The sequence below is a fragment of the Pseudonaja textilis genome, chromosome 2 (assembly GCF_049901715.1).
Source record: "Pseudonaja textilis isolate UNSWEBS1 chromosome 2, rPseTex1.2, whole genome shotgun sequence".
NCBI lineage: Eukaryota > Metazoa > Chordata > Lepidosauria > Squamata > Elapidae > Pseudonaja > Pseudonaja textilis.
In genome coordinates, this window is record NC_141991.1 from 149,831,722 (window position 1) to 149,850,188 (window position 18,467).

Below are 18,467 nucleotides of genomic sequence, written 5' to 3' on the forward strand. Positions count from 1 at the left end.
TGCTTTAGTTTTTGTTTGTTATCGTAAATTTTGTATAACAGTGGTTGCCAGGGACAACCACTGGTGGTCCAGAGAAAATTTTGGTGGTCCGCAGAGAAATGTCACCCCCAAAGCACTTCCCAAAGCAATTAATCCAGCCTACACGGGAACACAAGGTTGCGCCGCCCACATGGCCTGCGGGAGCATAAGGTTTGCATCACTTGCATTGCGAACAACACAAGGTAGTGAGGGGAGGGGGGAACTTGCTCCACTCACTCCTCGTGCCTCGCCTGGCTACTGGGGTGCTTCTTTCCACTTCTTTCTTCTTCTGCTTTTGGCTGCACGCAAGGAGCCTATCCTGAAACAACCTGATCCATTCTGGCTGTTTGTGGGGAAAACAGATGCTTCCGATGTGGCTGTTGGTGCGGTGCTCCTCCAGGCCTACGCTCCTGCAGGCACCTTGTTCCCTTGCATTTATCATTCCCCAAAGTTGTCGGCTCCAGAGCGCAACTATACAATTTGAGACAAAGAGCTGTTGGCGGTTAAGGTCGCTTTTGAGACATGGCGGCACCACCTGGAGGGGGCTCATCACCAGATCGAGGTTCGGACGGATCATCACAATTTGGAACACCTATGTATAACTTGGACATTGAACCAGCGTCAGGTGAGATGGTTGTTGTTCTTTGCCCGATTTGATTTCCGGGTGACCTATGTTCCGAGTGGGTGGAATCAACACGCTGATGCACTATCCCAGAAGCCTGAGTATACCTGAAGGGAGGACAAAATCTTGCCCCGGATGGTGATTCCATTGGAGCGGTTTGCAGCCACCAAGGAACCTGTGGACCTTCGAGTGAGGATTCAGGAGGCGCAGCGGTGGATCCATTTGTGGTAGCTCGGCGTTGAGAATTGGATGAGAATGGGAGACAAGAGAAAATATGGGGGTATACTGGGGACCTGTTGCAATTCCATGATCGCATTTACGTGCCTGGAGGTCCTCTTCATGTCCTTATCCTATATCAATGTCATGTCAACACACTTTGGGGTGTTCAAAAAACTGCACCTCATCTCAAGGACATTTTGGTCTTTCTTGCTTTCTCTCTCCCAAACTCTGCCAGAAATGAGTCTTTGGGACCCTGCAAGCCATCCTGCTCCAAGAGGCTGCGCCATTCTGGCGAAGTTTGGAGGAGAGAAAGACTTTTTTTTTTAATAAAGTTTTATTTGGGTTTTCACACATACAAAATACAAGTAAAACATCTTTTTTGAAAATAGCATGGTCCCGGGTTGAACTTCTTTATACAGACACAAAACTCAATTTCATGCTCCTTTTTCCATATCTTATACTATTTTACATTTTCTATATAGTTTTTCCCCTCTTTTAATTTTCTCCATTTTATTTTGATTATCTCATCTCAATTCAAATCATTATATTTATACTTTTGTCTGTTCTGTTTCAATTTCATATTATCTTTTCTCATTAAACAAATTTTCTTCTGTAGTTACTAATTGGAGTATGACACCTTTATATCTTTTAATTACATCCATTCAACTCTTATTTAAACTTCAATATATACCTTAAGTTTATGACCTTCAATATAATACATAATACATAACTTCCAATCGAATTCTGCTTGGTACATTCTTATAATACACACTATATTCTTTAAAAAAAAAGAAAAAATGTAAATATATGTAATTATAAACCCTCATTCCATTCCAGTTCAGTTCTATCATTAATAATCATTAAAATCTTAACATCTTTAACACTTTTCAATTAAATATCATACTTCCTTAAAAACACATATAATCTCCATAATTAATTTTTCCCTTATTTCTCTTCACGTTTTATAAATCATTAAATATACCTTTTGTTACATTTATTTATTGACAAGCATTCCACTGAATTACGATAGCTATTTTATCAGACATTTTAATCATACATTGTTTTATATTTTCTAAAATTATTTCTGCTTCTAATATAACCATACTATCTTATGTACCTTTGCAGAATCCCTTTTTCCATTAAGTTTTCACCCATTATCTCTAAATAGGCCCTGTTTCTCTATATTTTGCTTCTGTCCTTTATAACTTCTTTTCCTTTCTTTCTTCCCTCTCATCTTCTCCTTCCCCTTTTTACCCCCTTGTCTCTCTACTTCTAGTCTCTCTATTTCCCTCTTCTGTTGCTTTCTGATTTTATACTTATTTTTCACTCTGGGTTTTTTGGAGTTGTTTTTCCCAATCTTAAACTTTCCATTCTCTTTCCCCCCTTTCCTCTCTCCCCATCTAAGATTACTTGTTCATTAAAGCAATCTTTGTCGCAATCTTCTGCAGGCATTTCTTGTTGTTTCTCATAATTCCAAATCTCCATTTCTAAAAACTGAAATATGAAGCCAAAAGAACCTCTCCCTTCTCGTGCATCTTCTTTGTACTTTTTAAGTTCCATTTTCAGTTCCTCTAAAAGTGGAGCCATTTTAAACAGTTTTAAACAACCACCCGATTGATTTTAGTCATTCAAAACAATAACCAAGAATCCAGAAATCATCAAGTAATCCTGATAGTCCCGAGTTATATCTTCTTATTTCTTTTTCGACTTTCTCTTCCTGGGGTTTTTGTTGCGATATTTCAGTTAGAATGTATCTTTTAGAAGTCTTGTTGAGATTTTGTTGTAAGTTCTTTTTTAATTCCAGGCAGTCTCCTCCATTCCAGATCCTACCCTTTTATTCTTTTTTTCTCCTTTCCTGTTTTCAAAAGCTTTTAATTATCCAGAAATCTTTTATTATCCCTTTGACTTTTTATTTTCAACATTAAATGCCTACTGATGTCAAAGTGGATTTTTTTCCAATTTCTTGCTTAAGTCTTTTAGCTGTCAGTATAGGAAAAGGAGAAAACCAAATCTTTTCCCTTTTCTCTCTCCTTTGCAGCTTAAAAATCTTCTTAGGGAACAATGTTATTGTTTTTTAACAGTTTCAATTCCAGGGTACCTTATTTGTTGCTTTTGCTGTTTGACCTGGTCAACCAAAACTTTCTCTTCTTATCTTCCTCCTGCACATTCTTTTCCAGTCGAGTTTTTCTTTGTGGTGGCCATTTCTGTCCACCGCTGCAACTGCGTTCGGGAAAGGGAGTAATGGCCAGCTGGGGAGGAGAGATGCGGTTCTCCTCAACCCTGCTGGCAGTTTCCCCCCTCTTCACCACCTCTACAGGGTGGCTTAGCCCCGAAACCAGCCGGTTCGGGGCACTCCAGTGGCAAGCATGGATCGAAGCCTCACAGAGACGAAGTTTCGGTCTGTCACTAAAGAAGCTCAAACCGGAAGTCCAGAGGAGAGAAAGACTTCTGCTGCTTCTGCTGCTTTCCTTGCATGAAGCCAAAAGTCTTTCTCTCTCTTTCTCCCCCTGAAAATGGAGCTGGAGAATTCCAAATAAAGAATGATTGATCAGTAGGAAAACAGGGTGGGGAATTTTCCTGCAGACTTTTTGAGGATTTTCCCAGGGTCTCTGCTGCTTCTGCTTTTTCTGCATAGACCCTGGGAAAATCCCAAAAAGTCTGCAGGAAAATCCCCCACTCTGTTTTCCTACCGATCATTCGTTCTTTATCTGGGATTGCAGGATACCCTCTCTCTCTCTCTCCCCCCCCCTCCCTCCCTCTCTCCCTCCCCCACCAGATCAGCAAGCCATCATCACTCAAAATCCATATTAATGGTCCACAGGATTTAAAATTATGAGTTTGGTGGTCCCTGGGGTCCAAAAGGTTGGTGACCCCTGCACTATAAAGGGAATAAGTAGCAGAAGCCATAAAGATCTTAACTACTTATAAAGCAAACTAAGAGAGCCAGTCTGATATAGAAGTTAGAGCACCAGGTTAGAAACTAGATTGCGAGATATAGTCCCACCTTAGGCACAAAATCAGCTGGATGACCTTGGGCCAGTCACTCTCAATCCTAGGAAACCAAGAAACCACTTCTGAAATCTTGCCAAGAAAACTGCAGGCATTTGTCAGGTAGTCTCCAGAAATCAAAGGTACCTCCCCCAAATGCAAACTAACATTTAGATCCAAATCAAATTTAATAGCCTGTAAAACATTAGATGTAACACATCATTAGGACATCAAACAGTATTTGGCATTCATTCAGTATCTCTAGAATGGTCAAAAATATTTCATCTCAATTTAGTTTCAATTTCCAATTTGTGAAAAGTACCTTAAAATGTGAAGCAATTCATCAACTTTTCAATATAGGAATTTTCTTTAGAACCTAAATTAATACCCAGATCTCTCAAAGTGAGGAAATTGAACATTAGGCTGTAATGTTATCTTGAATATATATTAGGAAAATACAGGAAGTCCTCAACTTACAACTGTAACTGAGCTTGGAATTATAGTCATAAATCATGCTAGTTGTTAAGTGGGTCATCACATGATTGACCCAATTTTATGACATGTTTTTGAAGCAGTTGTTAAGCATACATGGTGGTATGGCAAACATAACAGTTAAGTGAATGCTGTGGTTGTTAAATGAACTAATTGTTCTCAATTGGCTTTTTTTGTCAGAAATCAAAAGTAAGCAGAGATTTCTGGCAAAAAAAAATGTAAATGCAGGCTGGGGGATCTGTTGTAACTTTGATTGGTTGCTAAGTGACCAGTTATTAAATAAGAACTACCTGTAAGACAATAATTCATTCATATTTATGTACTGAATGGAGTAAAAATAAATACATAAATGACAAATCCTAATATATTCCATAATCATTCTTATTTCTCTTATACTATCATTACATTTAACTTATTTACCTTATTCTTATCATTGCTCTCACCCAATTGGGATTTGCTCTGTACCTAGCCATGAGCACAGGACACAAATAATTTTACCTAAAGCACTCTGAAAGATACCCCTGTGAAACAGGCTTTTAGATATCCCTGTTAATCTGAAGTTACATTTAACAGTAATGTTTGCCTTATTTGAGGATTCAGATATACTGTCAATTCCATTAGCAGTGTGTCTTTTGTGTGTGCACACATACACGTTAGCATTTTAACACCTATAGTACCAATTCACACTAGGATTTCTATTTATTTAGGCTACCTTTTATTTTTTTTAAAGTTATCAATCCTGAGTTTCCCAGAGAATAAAATTGAGAATGTCTGCATAAAATCTGCCTTATCGGTGAGCAATAGGTTTGTTTCAAGCACATGGTCCAAAAACCTCTGATTTCAAAATCTTTCACTACTACTTTTACCATTATCTGTTCTCAACATGGTACAGGAATCTGTTTTATGTCTTGAAAAACCAGTGGTATACCTATAAAGTATTGCCAGTTCTAGGAGTGAGCAGCCTTTCACCAGAGCAGACAAGGAGCTTTATTGAGGAACCAGAGAGCAGGGATTCCTCCCCCCACCCAAGAAAACCACCCCACTTTCTCAACACAACTATCACATTCTTCAAACCGTGTATAAAAACAGCCAAGTAAGCAGCTCTTACATGGCAGTTGTTAGCCATTATCCTCTTGCCTAAAAATGACTTCCTATGACCTGCCCAAAAGTCTTCCCAGCTCTCTTATCTGTTTTCAAATTAGAGGTTCTAATAAGATACTCTATAATTAACCTATGACTTTGCCCCATGGGAGTTATTCCATCAAATAGCCACCTTCTCTACGACCAGGACTTCTTTATAAAAACCCTTTTTATTATCTTTTAATTAATTCTCATAAGAGGCACTCCTTCGGGCTATTAGCGCTACTACGCAACTTCACCAAGAAAAGCTCATGCTCGTGACGTCACCGCGACTTTATGACGATTCTCTCCTTTTCCCCTTTCCTGAGCGATCGCCCGCACCCGCCTCTCTCCAAGTGTCATTGGCCTCCCTAAGCGTGTCCACCCACTCCTATTGGCCCTCTCGCCCACCAATCACCGAGGAGAGTTAACGCTCCTCCTTTCAGGGCCTGGGCCCTTTCCCGTCAAGCCCTGTTTGGTGTGGCCGCGGTAGGGCCCAACACCGGAGGTGGGGGGGGAAACCTCACTTTTCCGCCTCACTTTTCTCCGACTACTTCGGAGAAAGGAAAAGAGGAACAACAAGCTTCGCCATATTTTTTACGGAAAAAAGGAAGGGGAACCGAACTCGAACCCACCTGGACTGTCCCGGCCCCGCGAGGCCTCGTCCCCTGAGGGAGGGGGCGGGGACGTCGTCGCGACTATCGTGCTCTCTCTCGATTTTGGCGGGAATCGCGCAGAGGCAGGGAGGGTGGGCGGTTGTTGTTGTTGTTGCCGGGCTTCCTGGTCGCCACGACTACGGTGGCTATGGCGCCCTCCGTGTTCCCTCACCGGGGCAACTGTTGCTACCCACTTCGGTGAGGGGAGGGGGGGAATGGGTGGTGCCTGAAGTCGATTGGACGGTGGGTAGGATTTATTGGGTGTTCGACTGTCAATCACGTTCTAGCATTTCCTTCTTTCTGTTGTTTCTAAGCCTCGCCTCCTTCCGGAAACTTTATTGGCAAATCTGATAATCCCAACTACGGATTTGATTAGGAACCTGTCATTCTAGCAGATAGGTGTTTCCTGAAGACATCACGAACGAATTAGGAGCTGCGGCAGTTTCTTACTGGCTCGGTAGCTTTCTATAGACTGAGGAAGGCGTTCTAAGTCGCCGTTAAACTCAGTAAACGCATGCGTAATTCTTTGACTTCTGGGAAATGCAGTTTAAATGCAGCCGAAGGTCTTTTCTGACTTTTAAAAACAAGCAAATGAAGTGTAGCGGTCGTAATTAATTGCACTCTGTATCCCTTGAATCGTTACATTGGACACGATCTGTGGATCAGCAGCTAGCCGTGTTCTGTTTCTAGGTTGGGCGATCAAACTCGTGGCCTTGTGCAAACCCCACCAGCAGAACGAGAGAGTGTGAGTGCGCGCGCGCGTGTGTGTGTGTACAGATAGTCTTCGACTTACGACCACAATGGATTTCCTCCAGACATGTTGCTAAGTGAGAAATTTGTTAAGTGAATTTTATGGCTTTTCTCTTGCCACATTTGTTAACTGAATGACTGCAGTCGTTAAATTAGGAAAATGGTTGTTGCTTCCCCATTGACTGTGTTTGTCAGAAGGTTGCAAAAGGGGTTTGCATGACCCTAGGATGCTGCAACACATCATAAATGTGAGTTCTCAAGCATCTGAATATAAATCATATGACCATGTCAGTGGTGGGATTCAATTTTTTTTACTACCGGTTCTGTGGGCGTGGCTTGGTAGGCATGGCAGCGGGGAGGAGACTTTAAAATCTCCACTCAGAGGTGGGATTTGCCAGTTCTCAGAAATACTCAAAATTTCTGCTACTGTTCTCCAGAACTGGTCATAACCTGCTGAATACCACCTCTGGACCATGGGGATTCTGCAAAGGTCGTAAGTGTGAAAAAGGGCCATAAGTCACTTTTTTCAGTGCCGTTGTTTGAATGGTCACTAAATGAACTGCTGTAGTTGAGGATTACCTGTAAAGCTGGCTCCTGGTGTTGCTCTCCGACTGGCACTTACAAAGCAGCAGTTTCTGATTCTAAAGATACTGTTGAGCAGTTATTACCGGTGGTGAGTATCTTATTTGCCTTTGACCTTTTGCGCCAAATGCAGAAATTTTAGTAGCATCGTTTGCATAGGGTCTTCAAACTTGGCAAGCTTAAGACTTGTGGACTTCAGCTCCCAGAATTCCTGAGCTAACATGACTGGAGGAGGAATTTTGGGAGTTGAAGTTCACAAGTCTTAAACTTGCCAAGTTTGAAGACCCCAGGCATACACCAATTCAAAACAGCCAACTACATTTTGGCCAATGGAAATCCTGCCTATGTGATTAATTCGGGGCATTGTGCAACCCTAGAAAATTGGGCTAAGTTAATCTTACAGTAGTAGTTCTGTCAACTATGTTTTTATATGGTGGCCAATAGAGGGCAGCAAAGGGCTATTAACCTTTTGCTGTGGTTTTGCAGCCCAGATCTCCTAATGTTAAAATTAAGGGCATTGTGAGTTATCTGGAAGCCTGTTGACTTTCCTACTCAGTTTGAATTTCAGACCTTCCGTGTAACTTGTCAATCATCAATGAATCACCAATGAATCACCAGGATCTGCCTAATTTTACAGACAGTACAGTAAAACCTAGCTACATTCAAAGAAATTGTATCTTACTGATCCAATGATAGTTAGTTGTACATAAAAAGGATCAGAATTTCCAAGATATTTTGTCAGGTAAGGTGTTAGAAAACTAGTCTTTGAGCCCTTACAGAGGGTTCAGTACTGCAGGGAATGAGCTGTGATTTCAGTGGCCCCTAGTCCACAGGGACAGTCTCAACCCATGTGGGACTTTGCTATATTGGCTCTCCAAAATTGCTGTGGGCAGAGCACTGTAATAAGCTAGAGTTAATTTAGAGACAGTTTATCTGATAATTTGCTGGTTTGCAAAGGGAGGTCTCTTTGCTCAAGAAAACATTCTTGATTAAAGCAGACAGATCCTGTTGGACTTCCTGACCCCAATACATTGTAGCCTATTGTTAGGAACTCCTTGGAGAGGCTGACCTGTTGGAGTTTTAATGAAATAGTCCTATGTTGATTGATTGTTCTTCTCCATAAGAGGACTGATAGGGAAGAACAGTAATTTTAGCCAGTGTGTTATAATGGAAATTTATGCATCTGTTTCAACTTTGGACAACTCTGCCTCCCTCTTAGAACTGTATTAGGAATGCAGGGTGCTATCTGCAATATGACCCCTAGAAATTTGGACTGAACCCCCCCCCTTTTTTTTTAAATAAAGTTTTATTTGGGTTTTCACACACACAAGATACAAGTAAAACATCTTTTTTGAAAATAGCATGGTCCCGGGTTGCACTTCTGTATACAGACACAAACTCAATTTCATGCTCATTTTTGTGTTCTATTCCATATCTTATTACTATTCTGCATTTTCTATATAGTTTTTCCCCCCTTTTAATTTTCCCAATTTATTTTGATTATTTCATCTCAATTCAAATTATTATATTTATGCTTTTGTCTGTTCTGTTTCAATTTCATATTTTCTCATTAAACAAATTTTCTCCTGTAGTTACTAATTGGAGTACGACACCTTTATATCTTTTAATTTTATCAATTCAACTCTTATTTAAACTTTGATATATACCTTAAGGTTATGACCTTCAATATAATACATAATACATAACTTCCAATCGAATTCTGCTTGGTACATTCTTATAATACATACTATATTCTTTAAAAGAAAAAGAAAAATTGTAAATATATGTAATTAAAACCCTCATTCCATTCCAATTCAGTTCAGTGTGTCTATCTTCTCAACAAAGTTCATACAGAAGTCTTCTATACAGAAGTCCATACATTTAGGTGTAATAAATCCATTCTCCAATCTCAATCCTTGTAGGAAAGAAAAAATGTCACGTTCTCATTCAGTCAGGCTTCTAGTATTGTAAAGAAATGAACTTCAAAGAGACACATAAGATTGGCTCATAAATTCTCTGGCTGTGGAATACATATCTCTCTGCAACTTTCATATCAGAGTCCTTTTGGGAACCTAATTTATCCAAAACTAAATGCCTCTGCATATTTTCTATGGGCATTATCTCATCAAAAAAAATAAAAAAACATTTTCAACTAAAAGATGCATGTTACCAAAAAGTCTTTTCTTAGATTTCAATCTAGCTTTTCTGTAATCTGATACATTATTACTCTGTGAAACATGGCCACAGAACAAAGAACACTGAAGCAGAAGGAAACAAAGATATTTTTTGGATATTTTGAACCAAGATTTTAAAAAATTCAAATGAAATAAACTCTAAATATTTTGCAAATATAAAAATTTTGTAGTGAGAGTCCAATAATGTAAATCAAATGAAAGCACTTCACCATCCAAAAACACGCCATGTTTTCTTACAGTTATTCAAAACAATAACAAATCAGAGGGAAACTAATAGAAAAAAACAGACTCCATCAGGGGGTTGAAACAAATCAGCATTCAACCAGCTGGTCAACTTTTAAAGACAAAACGCACAGAGTAAAGTAATAAACTCAAAAAGTAAAAAATAAAACCCAGGCTTGCTTAGAAAATGAAATGCTGACAGGAAATGCCCAGTGACTCTGACAACTCTGCACTTGGTGAAACTATGGATAATCACGCCCAAATATTTGAAGATTTTAACTTGTTCGGTATTCTAGCCATTTATCCTCCAGTCATGCCCTTAATGTCTCCTTGCAAAAATCAAGATTTGGATTTTGTTGTGATTGATTTTGAAAACTTCCTCTGAACAATAGCATTCAGGGCTAATTTGAGTCCAATTTATTGTGACAAAAGTTGCAGTCTGCATATAGCAGGGTGGCAATATGCCTGTTCACTAATTTTGGAAGGTGGTGTTCTAATTGGTTCATTTTGCCACAAGTGAGTTTATATATAAATTAAACAGCAGAGCAGCTAGAATACATCCGTGCCTCATTCCTCTGTGAGTTTGAATTTTCGTGGTATAGTGGCCTTGCATATTGCAGCAGACTTTGACTCTAGAATTCCTATATAGTTTATGCATGAGCAAAAGTTTGATCTGGGAATTAGATCAAATTAGAGGCATATTTTTCAGCCAGATGTATACCTTTTGGCCAAGACATATCCATAGATTATCCAGACCTGAAGCCTCTTCACTCATCATTTAATATATGCTCTGAATCAATCCAATCAACTAGTTCATTAGTTTGTTTATTATGCTTAGCAGGCTATTAGGCCTGTAATTTGTAGGCAAGTGTCATGTGCGTATCATTTGGGCACAATGTTAGCTCAACCCCAATCGTCGGGAATCTGTGCGGTGTGATCAATAAAAGTAAATAGAGAAACAAGAACAGAGTCGTCCAATCTATATTGTTTCATACCATTTCAACTCTTGAGTGGCATACAACAAATCAAAATAATTATTCAAAGATGAAGCAATATAAAAGGTTTGTTATACCATTACTCTTGAGGGCTCCAGGTTAGCCCAACCTTTGGTAAAAAAAGCAACATTTTGAAACCTTTTATTTTTTTAACAAAGTCGGGGAAGGAGTAGACATTTGTCAGGATATAGGCAAGAGCACTGATAGAGAAGGCATACCTCCTATTAGACAGCATTGTTATCGTGAAAGAACCTGGAGCATGCAAACTCTGCCAGATGGAACAGGGTGGTCAGATGCTATGGGAGATAAACAAATTGCCATAAATAGCCAGGCCTTATGAGAACTAGTGTCTTGAATTGTACCTGAAAACCTAGATGTTAGATGGGCACACTGAGCCATGCTGTGTTCTGAACCACCTGCAACTTCTGGGCAGTGTTATGTAAAACACATTACAATAGTCCACATATTAAGGTAACCAAATCATCATCATCACCATCAGTCATCTGACTGTCCATAGAATCTCCTGATCCAGTAAATGGTACAATTAGCAAACAGGATAAATCTATGCAGAGGCCTTCTTGCTTACACTTAAAACAATGCAGGCCACCACTTGCTTCTTGAACAGACAGTACTGCGGACTCAGGACAAGCATCATTCAAATGCTATGTCCTGGATAGAAGGAAGTTAATTTCCAATAATCTTTTCTGCCATCCTCGCCTCTGCAGAACCTTCCTATCTGGAACAGAAATACCTCCTAGTAATCTAGTAGTCTTAGCTGAACCTGTTTTGGAAGTCTCGCCACACAAAAGTCAATTCCTAGTTTTCATAAAAGTCCAATTTAAATTTAAAAAACCCTAAGTTATTGTTCAGTTCTATAAGGAAGTGAAAAAGAAACTCCGAAGAGAGAAAGGTGTCTATTGGATCAATCCAAAAGTCCTATTTCCCATAAGCTTTCAACAAGGGCATTGAGGCCATCTCCTCTGACTTCACTGCCTTGCCCTGATATTAAGAAGGGTCGATATTTGTCATTTGTCTGAAATGTTACTCCTTATCATGCAGCAGAGAGCAAGCTAGTTACCCAGCACTTGGGCCAAAGCTTATCTGTGATGCCATTTGCTATGGCATATGCCTGGAAGAGCTTGCCGCAGTCTTCTTATCACAAAATAAGGAAAACTGTTTGCTATCTCTAGCAGACTGAAAGGACAGAATTTGGAGAGATAAGCAAAGTTCAGTGCTGTTCCTGCTGCCAACATAAGGTGGAAGATATTTGCATAAAGACATTTCAGAAGAATTGTACCAAGCCTCGGACTTGGTAAAGAGAATTCTTTTAAATAGATGGAAAGAAATCTACACTTCTGATGTTATGGAATGGATTTATTCTAATTCAGCCTAAAACCATCTGCCATGCAATAGCTCTTCTGCAGTTCCCATTTTTTTTTACAATTGGACAAGCAACATTGAATTCCAGGTATAGTATCCCAGGATCATCAGAGTAAGGAAGAGAGCTGTATAAGCTGCATTTTGATTCTCTCTCTTAGTCATGGAAGTGTGTTGGGCCAATGTGAGAAACTTGTCACTGCCTATGAACTTTGGAAAAAATATGAACAAAAGGAACAATTCAAATACTCTTCCATCCTGACTTTCCCTCAGAAACTTGCTGCATGTTGACATTTTCTGCCTTATGAGCTAAAATAATTTGCCTGAATTCAATGTTGGTAAAGAGAATGAGGTCCTGGGGCTGGGATTTCTGATGTTTCTTAGGACACAAAACTCTTCCATCTACCATTTATATGAGATCCATGAGGAAGGTAATCCAATAGCACGGTGTCAGGTATCTGCCTAATATAAAATCATCAGATTGTACATCTTGACCCCTGGCTGACAAAGTGAGGCTATTGATGTGCTTTCTCATTGCCTGAAGATAGAGTCTGAAAAGAAGGAAGAGTTGAAGCTCAAACCTAACAAGAATGAATAATTTGGGGTTTATAGATCAGCTGCGTTGAAGATCTGCCACCTTTAATTGTGATGTGGTTGTACTTCCCCAGACCGAACTGTGATATAAACTGAACTCACGACTCTTGCAGAAAGAGCAAACAGCAATCATTTTCCTAGATCTATCTCATACTCTTTTCTGGATTAGAAGAAATTGCTCACGGTTATTCATGCCTTAGACACCTCTCAATGTCCTCTGCATGGAGCTTCTTTTGAAGATCATAGACTAAAATACAGCCATAAGACCAGCTATGAGTGCACCTCAATATGCCCAGGTGACACCTCTGCTCCATGTGCTCCATTGTTTACTAGTGAGCTTTTGGATATAATTCAAGGTTTTGACTGTCCTCTATAAAGCCTGTTCATTCTTAATGAACAACTTTCTCCTATTATCTCTGTCCATCCTATATAAGATCACAGGGACAGTATGCTTTAACTCCCAGTAACTAAACAGTGTCATCTTGTGAAATACCAAAGTCATGTCCTGGAATACTATTCCCACCTAGAGGTAGCTGATATAACTTCACCTTTGTTCTAAAAACCAAAAAAAGTAGCTTTTCAAAGAGGCCAGAGGTTAAGACAAGTTCTGACTCAGACTAATGGATGATTGGTAGTGTCAACATTCCAGAAAGACCAAACTGCAACACCAAGACTCCGAGGCAGGCATTTCTCAAAGTCCCATTTTATTAAAGTTGACATATTGGCACATCTGGGAAAACCCAGATCTAGAGTTCCTGGTTTTCCCCACAGTAATTCAAAACACAAATCCATCCCCTGCACCCATCAGTCCATCACATGATCCAATCACCATCCATCCCAACTGGAGACATCCCTTAACCACTCCTCATCCAGGTGCATGAAAGACATGACCTTGACTGCAAGGAAGAATGTTATTATATCTAACTACCTACACTTTACAAAATCCTCCCTCCCAATTTCCCAGGCACAGGAATGTGGCAGCATGGAAGCTTCTAGTGCTAATATGGCTTTCAAAGCTGACAGGTAGCTGGTAAGTATTCTTCCCATAATTTACTTGATTTTATATTGTATTTTAATGGAGTTTAACTATGTACAATGTCTTAAGTCTCCTGATTTAATGACCTGATAAATAAACAGTGCAAATACAAGGGGAAAGGCACTGCATTTGCTCTGGAGCACTACTGTTGAGGGTAGCTCTGAGGTTAAAGGATTGACAAAAGTGTGTAGTTGTAATACAACATGAACTGTCTCTATCCTAGTGCATTGCAGGCAATTGGGGTATGATTCCCAGCTATTCCTGACAAATGCCCAAGCTGATCAGGATAAACTAGGAGAGGTAATAAGAGTGAGAACCCTACTTGCCTGCCTTCCTGCTTCTATCGATGCATTGGGGACATAAAAGTCTTCTAAATGCATAAATAAGTGTGGAGAGTCTTAGGGAGTTGTTCTGCCTATGTTCCTCCCCCACTCATCAGCATTTGCATGTTTTGCTGTGCTTCTTATCTGTATGCACTTACATGTCTGTCCTGCCAGGAAAGGCCAGGCAAGCACTGAACACAATTCCCTATCTGCCCAGCTGATAACAAGGAAAAGGTTATCTCTGATTAGTGTACATCTCCAAGTTCTCCACCAAGAAAGGCCTCTATTCCCTCCTGTTGCTAATTGGGGAGATAGCCAGAAAGATGCTCATGTCCACCTGGAGGTATAAAAAGGACTCAGCTACACTGAGAGAAGCTGGCAAAAGGCAGTTGTGCTGTTGCAGGAAGCCCAGTTCCCACCTGGCAGAGCTCTCAGCCATGCCCAAGTTCCTCCTGGCTCTGGTGCTTGGAGTGCTGCTCTCAGAGAAATGGCTGGTGAGTGAAGCCAGGACCCCCCCTTATGGTGTCAAGCTGTGTGGCAGGGAGTTCATCCGTGCTGTCATCTTCACTTGTGGAGGATCCCGCTGGAAACGAGCAGGTGAGCAAAGGGGATATTGGCAACTTGGGGTAGACTCTAGTTAAGGTAGAGCAGCCTCTGTGATGTTATATCACAGAGGTTGCTCTACCTTATGGGATATCGTCCACACAGAATAGGACTATGATTCCAATTATGTAGAACTGTATTAGCTGGGAATTACAGTTCCTAAAATTCCCAGCTAACATAGTCCTGGATAATGGGGATTTTGGGTTACCATCTGCCAACACCTAGATACTTTGGTGCTTCACCAATGGATGCTTCACCAAAGATGGGTGCTTCACCGATGTGGAAAATTGCTTCCTATCTTTTTGAAGGAGAAAAATCAAATAAAACACCACTTCTAAGATCTAAATATTAGACAAGATTGATAAACTGCTTCATCTAATGAATATCATACCAGACTTTAAGGAGACTTCCAGCATATTATACAAAATGACCAATCTTTTTATTCATGTGTAAAGAAAGGTGGTGTTAAGTTTGAGGAAGAGTTAGAAAAAAAGAATTAGACACTCTAGGTTTCAGTTCCCAGACTATAGGAAGCCAGATGTTAAGAAGATGCAAAAAGAAAACCACAAATCGTATAGCAATAGCACTTAAACTTATATACTGCCCCGTATATACATCATGCTTTAGGGGATCCTCTGGGCAGTTTGCAATGTCAGCATCTTTCCCCTAACAATTTGGGTTCTCATTTTACCAACCTTGGAAGGATGAGTCAACCTTGAGCCTATCAGGGTCAAATGCAGGCTGCTGCATCAAGGCAGGGCCATACAATTTTTAGCCCTTTGCTCCATTACCTTTGGCTCAGCTTCTTTGATTCATAGCCCTTAGGGTATTTTCAACAAATGGTGACTGTGAGAAGACAATTCAGGGTTACTGCCTACCATTCACCAACAACCTTGATTAACTTTCATTTCTCAGTTTGTGCAAGTTGGGTTACAATTCCCATTACCCCAGTCAGTAAATACTTTGCTACATGAAATGTGTCACCCATATCCTCCCAAGAATGCTAGATTGGAGTTAAAAATAGGTATAATCTGTCCAGTTGGAATCATAAAAATATAGGAAGCCACTTTATTGTACAGTATTAGGTTTTCCTTAATGGATTATTTACTAACGGACAATGCAATACTTGGCTGGTAGAAGGCGTTCCTGTAGAAAACAGGAGTCTTTTCTGCTCTACCAAGAGATGCTGGAAACCAAACGTGGGACTTTTTAGGTGCAAACCTTGGATACCATTTGAGGAACACACCTTATCTGGTACTGAAAAGAGTGCATACATAAAGAAAAATGCAGAAACACACCGAAGTAGCACCCTTTCTTCAGCTGGAGATACCATAATCCTCTCTTAAGCTTTAGCCCACTTCTTCTCATCCCTTCCTGTCCCTCTGTTCAAAACAGAAGCTATATGACTGAAAGCAATTGGGGTTGGAGGAAGAGGATATGATTACAAAGCTGTAGACAAGGAACAGGTTAAACTTCCCTGTCTGGGAAACTAAATTGCAAGCATTTCCTTCTAATGTCTCCCCACCTTTCAGTATGCTTTTGGTTGCCCAAACAAGATCCGATGGCAATTAAATTGACAAGTGGCATTTTCCCACCAATGTTCTGAGGCCCAATCCTGCAGTTTATACTAACCAACAATCATCTTCACTTCCACTGACATTGATATTTAGAAAATGCTGCTGACCTTCTTCCCCAACAAAAAAGATGCGTGAAATACCGAGACTCAAGCCCTGTTTGAAAGAGGCAAATCTGAATGGTTACAACTGAGTATCTGCTAATCTTCGAATTTGTTCAGCCTTCTGCTTCAGGGCTATTTCAGATATTTTATTTATTTACAAAACATTAATATTACCAGAAAAGTTAATAACAGTTCATTAAGAAAGCCTACAAAGCATTTGTTTTCCAAAGGTGTTATGAAAAATGCAGGTTTTGCTTCTTCTGTAGAGGATGTTAAATGTGGGCGTTGTCTAAATACTTATTCAGCTTCCTTTAATGCTTATTACTTCAAGATGTTCTGATTCAATTGACTTCCTAGTACCATGTCCATTTACTGAGCCCAATATGTTGTCTCTGATTTCCCGACTTTCCAATGTTACATTCTCATTGTAGGAAATCTCAGCGCTCTCCTTGGGGGAGATCCTGCAGAAGCATTTGATGCATCATTATCCAACGAATGGAATCTAGTACATTCCTCCCAACAGGATCCTTCTGACAGTTATGGGAGCTGGCAAGGTCGGCAGAGCTATGCCCTCTCCGAAGAGCCCTGGTCTTTGGATCGCGGAGCCCGAGATGTTATGGAAAGCCTGAGCAATGCCTGTTGCAAGTGGGGCTGCAGCAAGCGTGAGATCAGTTCTTTATGTTAGGTAGCGGTTTTCATTTACCACATGTGTTCCTTGGTTAAAAAATAAAATAAAACAAGGAAATATACTATAGAATTTGTGAGCTTGAAGATTTATTAACCAGCATGCGTGCAAATGCAACATGAATTCCTCCATGAAACACCCGTTCCTTTCATCAAGGTAGACCCTGATTGTCAGAGGCCTATGGATCCCACTTACTGTACATGGTCTTTACTTGCTTATAAAGTGCTCTGCAGGTCTCTTATGAAAGCCTTGTTAACACTATTTCCATTAATTGTAAGAACATTAATGAGCCCTGTCCCTTGTCTCCTGTTCCACTCAGCTGAAATTAGTAGAGCTGGGTCAGAGGTGGTATTCAGCAGGTTCTGAGTAGTTCGGAGAACCAGTAGCGGAAATTTTGAGTAGTTTTGAGTAGTTTGGATTCTGACTGGCCCCACCCCATCTATTCTCTGCCTCCCGAGTCCCAGCTGATTGGCTGGGTCTTCTTCTGTTGCCCTGCACAGGAGAACAGAAAGCAGGTTAGTGGGGTGGGGTGGGAATGGAGATTTTACAGTATCCTTCCCTTACCACTCTCACCAAGCCACACCCACCAAGCCACACCACGCCTACCAAGCCATGCCCACAGAACCGGTAGTAAAAATAATTGAATCCCATCACTGAGCTGGATCTACTGGAATGGCTGGGCACCAAGGAAGGTTCGGGGCAAAAGCAGAGAATGTCTGGTGGAAAAGTATAATGCAATAGCTTTCTGGGTGTTGGCAAGAGTCATAAATGTTTTCTCACATTTGATAATTTATAAATGAACTCATGGTGAGATGGGCAGCAAATAAATTTAATAAACAATCCGTTTTTTATTATGGTCACAGACCAGCATTAAATTTAATAAATAAATTCTTGGGTTGGTATTCGAGTTGGTTTCACAATGAACAGCTTTCAGGGTGGTGTTGCTTCTATGGTTACAGTATTCATTTGACCTCTTTAAAGAGGAACTAAGCCTGCTGCTCTGAGATCCAAATGACCATAAAGCAAAGCTGAAAAGCAAAAAAAATGAAATGAAACAAAATAATGAGATACACTATGTTGACTCAGAATGGTTTGGTTTAATGGGGACATTCAACACAGATTTGTTTTATTTTGATGACATCAATTATTCTCAAATTATAAACACTACAAGATGTTTGCCTAACATTTCCAAGCAGCTCAACAAGTTTACCAAAATGCAAACAGCCTAAAAATGTTGAGAAGATCTGGAAAGGTTTAGGGAAAAGCCAGTGATATTTCTTAGAGTGGTTGTGTGCAATTTTACCTGGAACAAT

General features: G+C 40.2%; 2 protein-coding genes across 13 annotated transcripts in view; one reads left to right on the forward strand and one right to left on the reverse strand.

Moving 5' to 3' along the window:
* Window positions 1–6,320, reverse strand: part of RFX1 (regulatory factor X1) — a 66,794-nt gene extending 60,474 nt beyond the window's left edge. For 5 of the 9 annotated variants that reach the window (XM_087925885.1, XM_026711558.2, XM_087925883.1 and 2 more), the window contains exon 1: window positions 6,094–6,231. The gene's annotated coding sequence lies outside the window, so the exon portion shown is untranslated. Of the gene's footprint in view, window positions 1–3,863; window positions 4,043–6,093 lie in introns of those variants that run through there. The other 4 variants (XM_087925882.1, XM_026711557.2, XM_087925881.1 and 1 more) reach the window with 3 other exon arrangements.
* Window positions 6,321–7,401: 1,081 nt separating this feature from the next.
* On the forward strand, window positions 7,402–17,206 carry RLN3 (relaxin 3). Of its 4 annotated transcripts, XR_015742001.1 has the most exons (3): window positions 7,414–7,537; window positions 13,794–13,859; window positions 16,901–17,036. XR_015742001.1 is itself a non-coding variant. In XM_026711562.2 (2 exons), the coding sequence occupies exons 1-2, from the start codon at window positions 14,512–14,514 to the stop codon at window positions 17,152–17,154; spliced, it is 528 nt and encodes a 175-aa protein (XP_026567347.1). In that variant the 5' UTR covers window positions 14,380–14,511; the 3' UTR covers window positions 17,155–17,206. The 4 variants fall into 4 exon arrangements, 1 of the variants encoding a protein (XP_026567347.1); XR_015742002.1 differs by lacking the exon at window positions 13,794–13,859 and having other exon boundaries at window positions 7,402–7,537; window positions 16,901–17,004; XR_015742003.1 differs by lacking the exons at window positions 7,414–7,537; window positions 13,794–13,859 and adding an exon at window positions 14,078–14,165 and having other exon boundaries at window positions 16,901–17,023.
* The last annotated feature ends 1,261 nt before the right edge of the window (window positions 17,207–18,467 follow it).

Coding starts and splice junctions, on each gene's coding strand:
- RLN3 (XM_026711562.2), top strand. CDS start 14,512: ATGCTCATGTCCACCTGGAGGTATAAAAAGGACTCAGCTACACTGAGA. Junction 14,786..16,900: donor ATCCCGCTGGAAACGAGCAG/GTGAGCAAAGGG, acceptor TTCTCATTGTAG/GAAATCTCAGCGCTCTCCTT.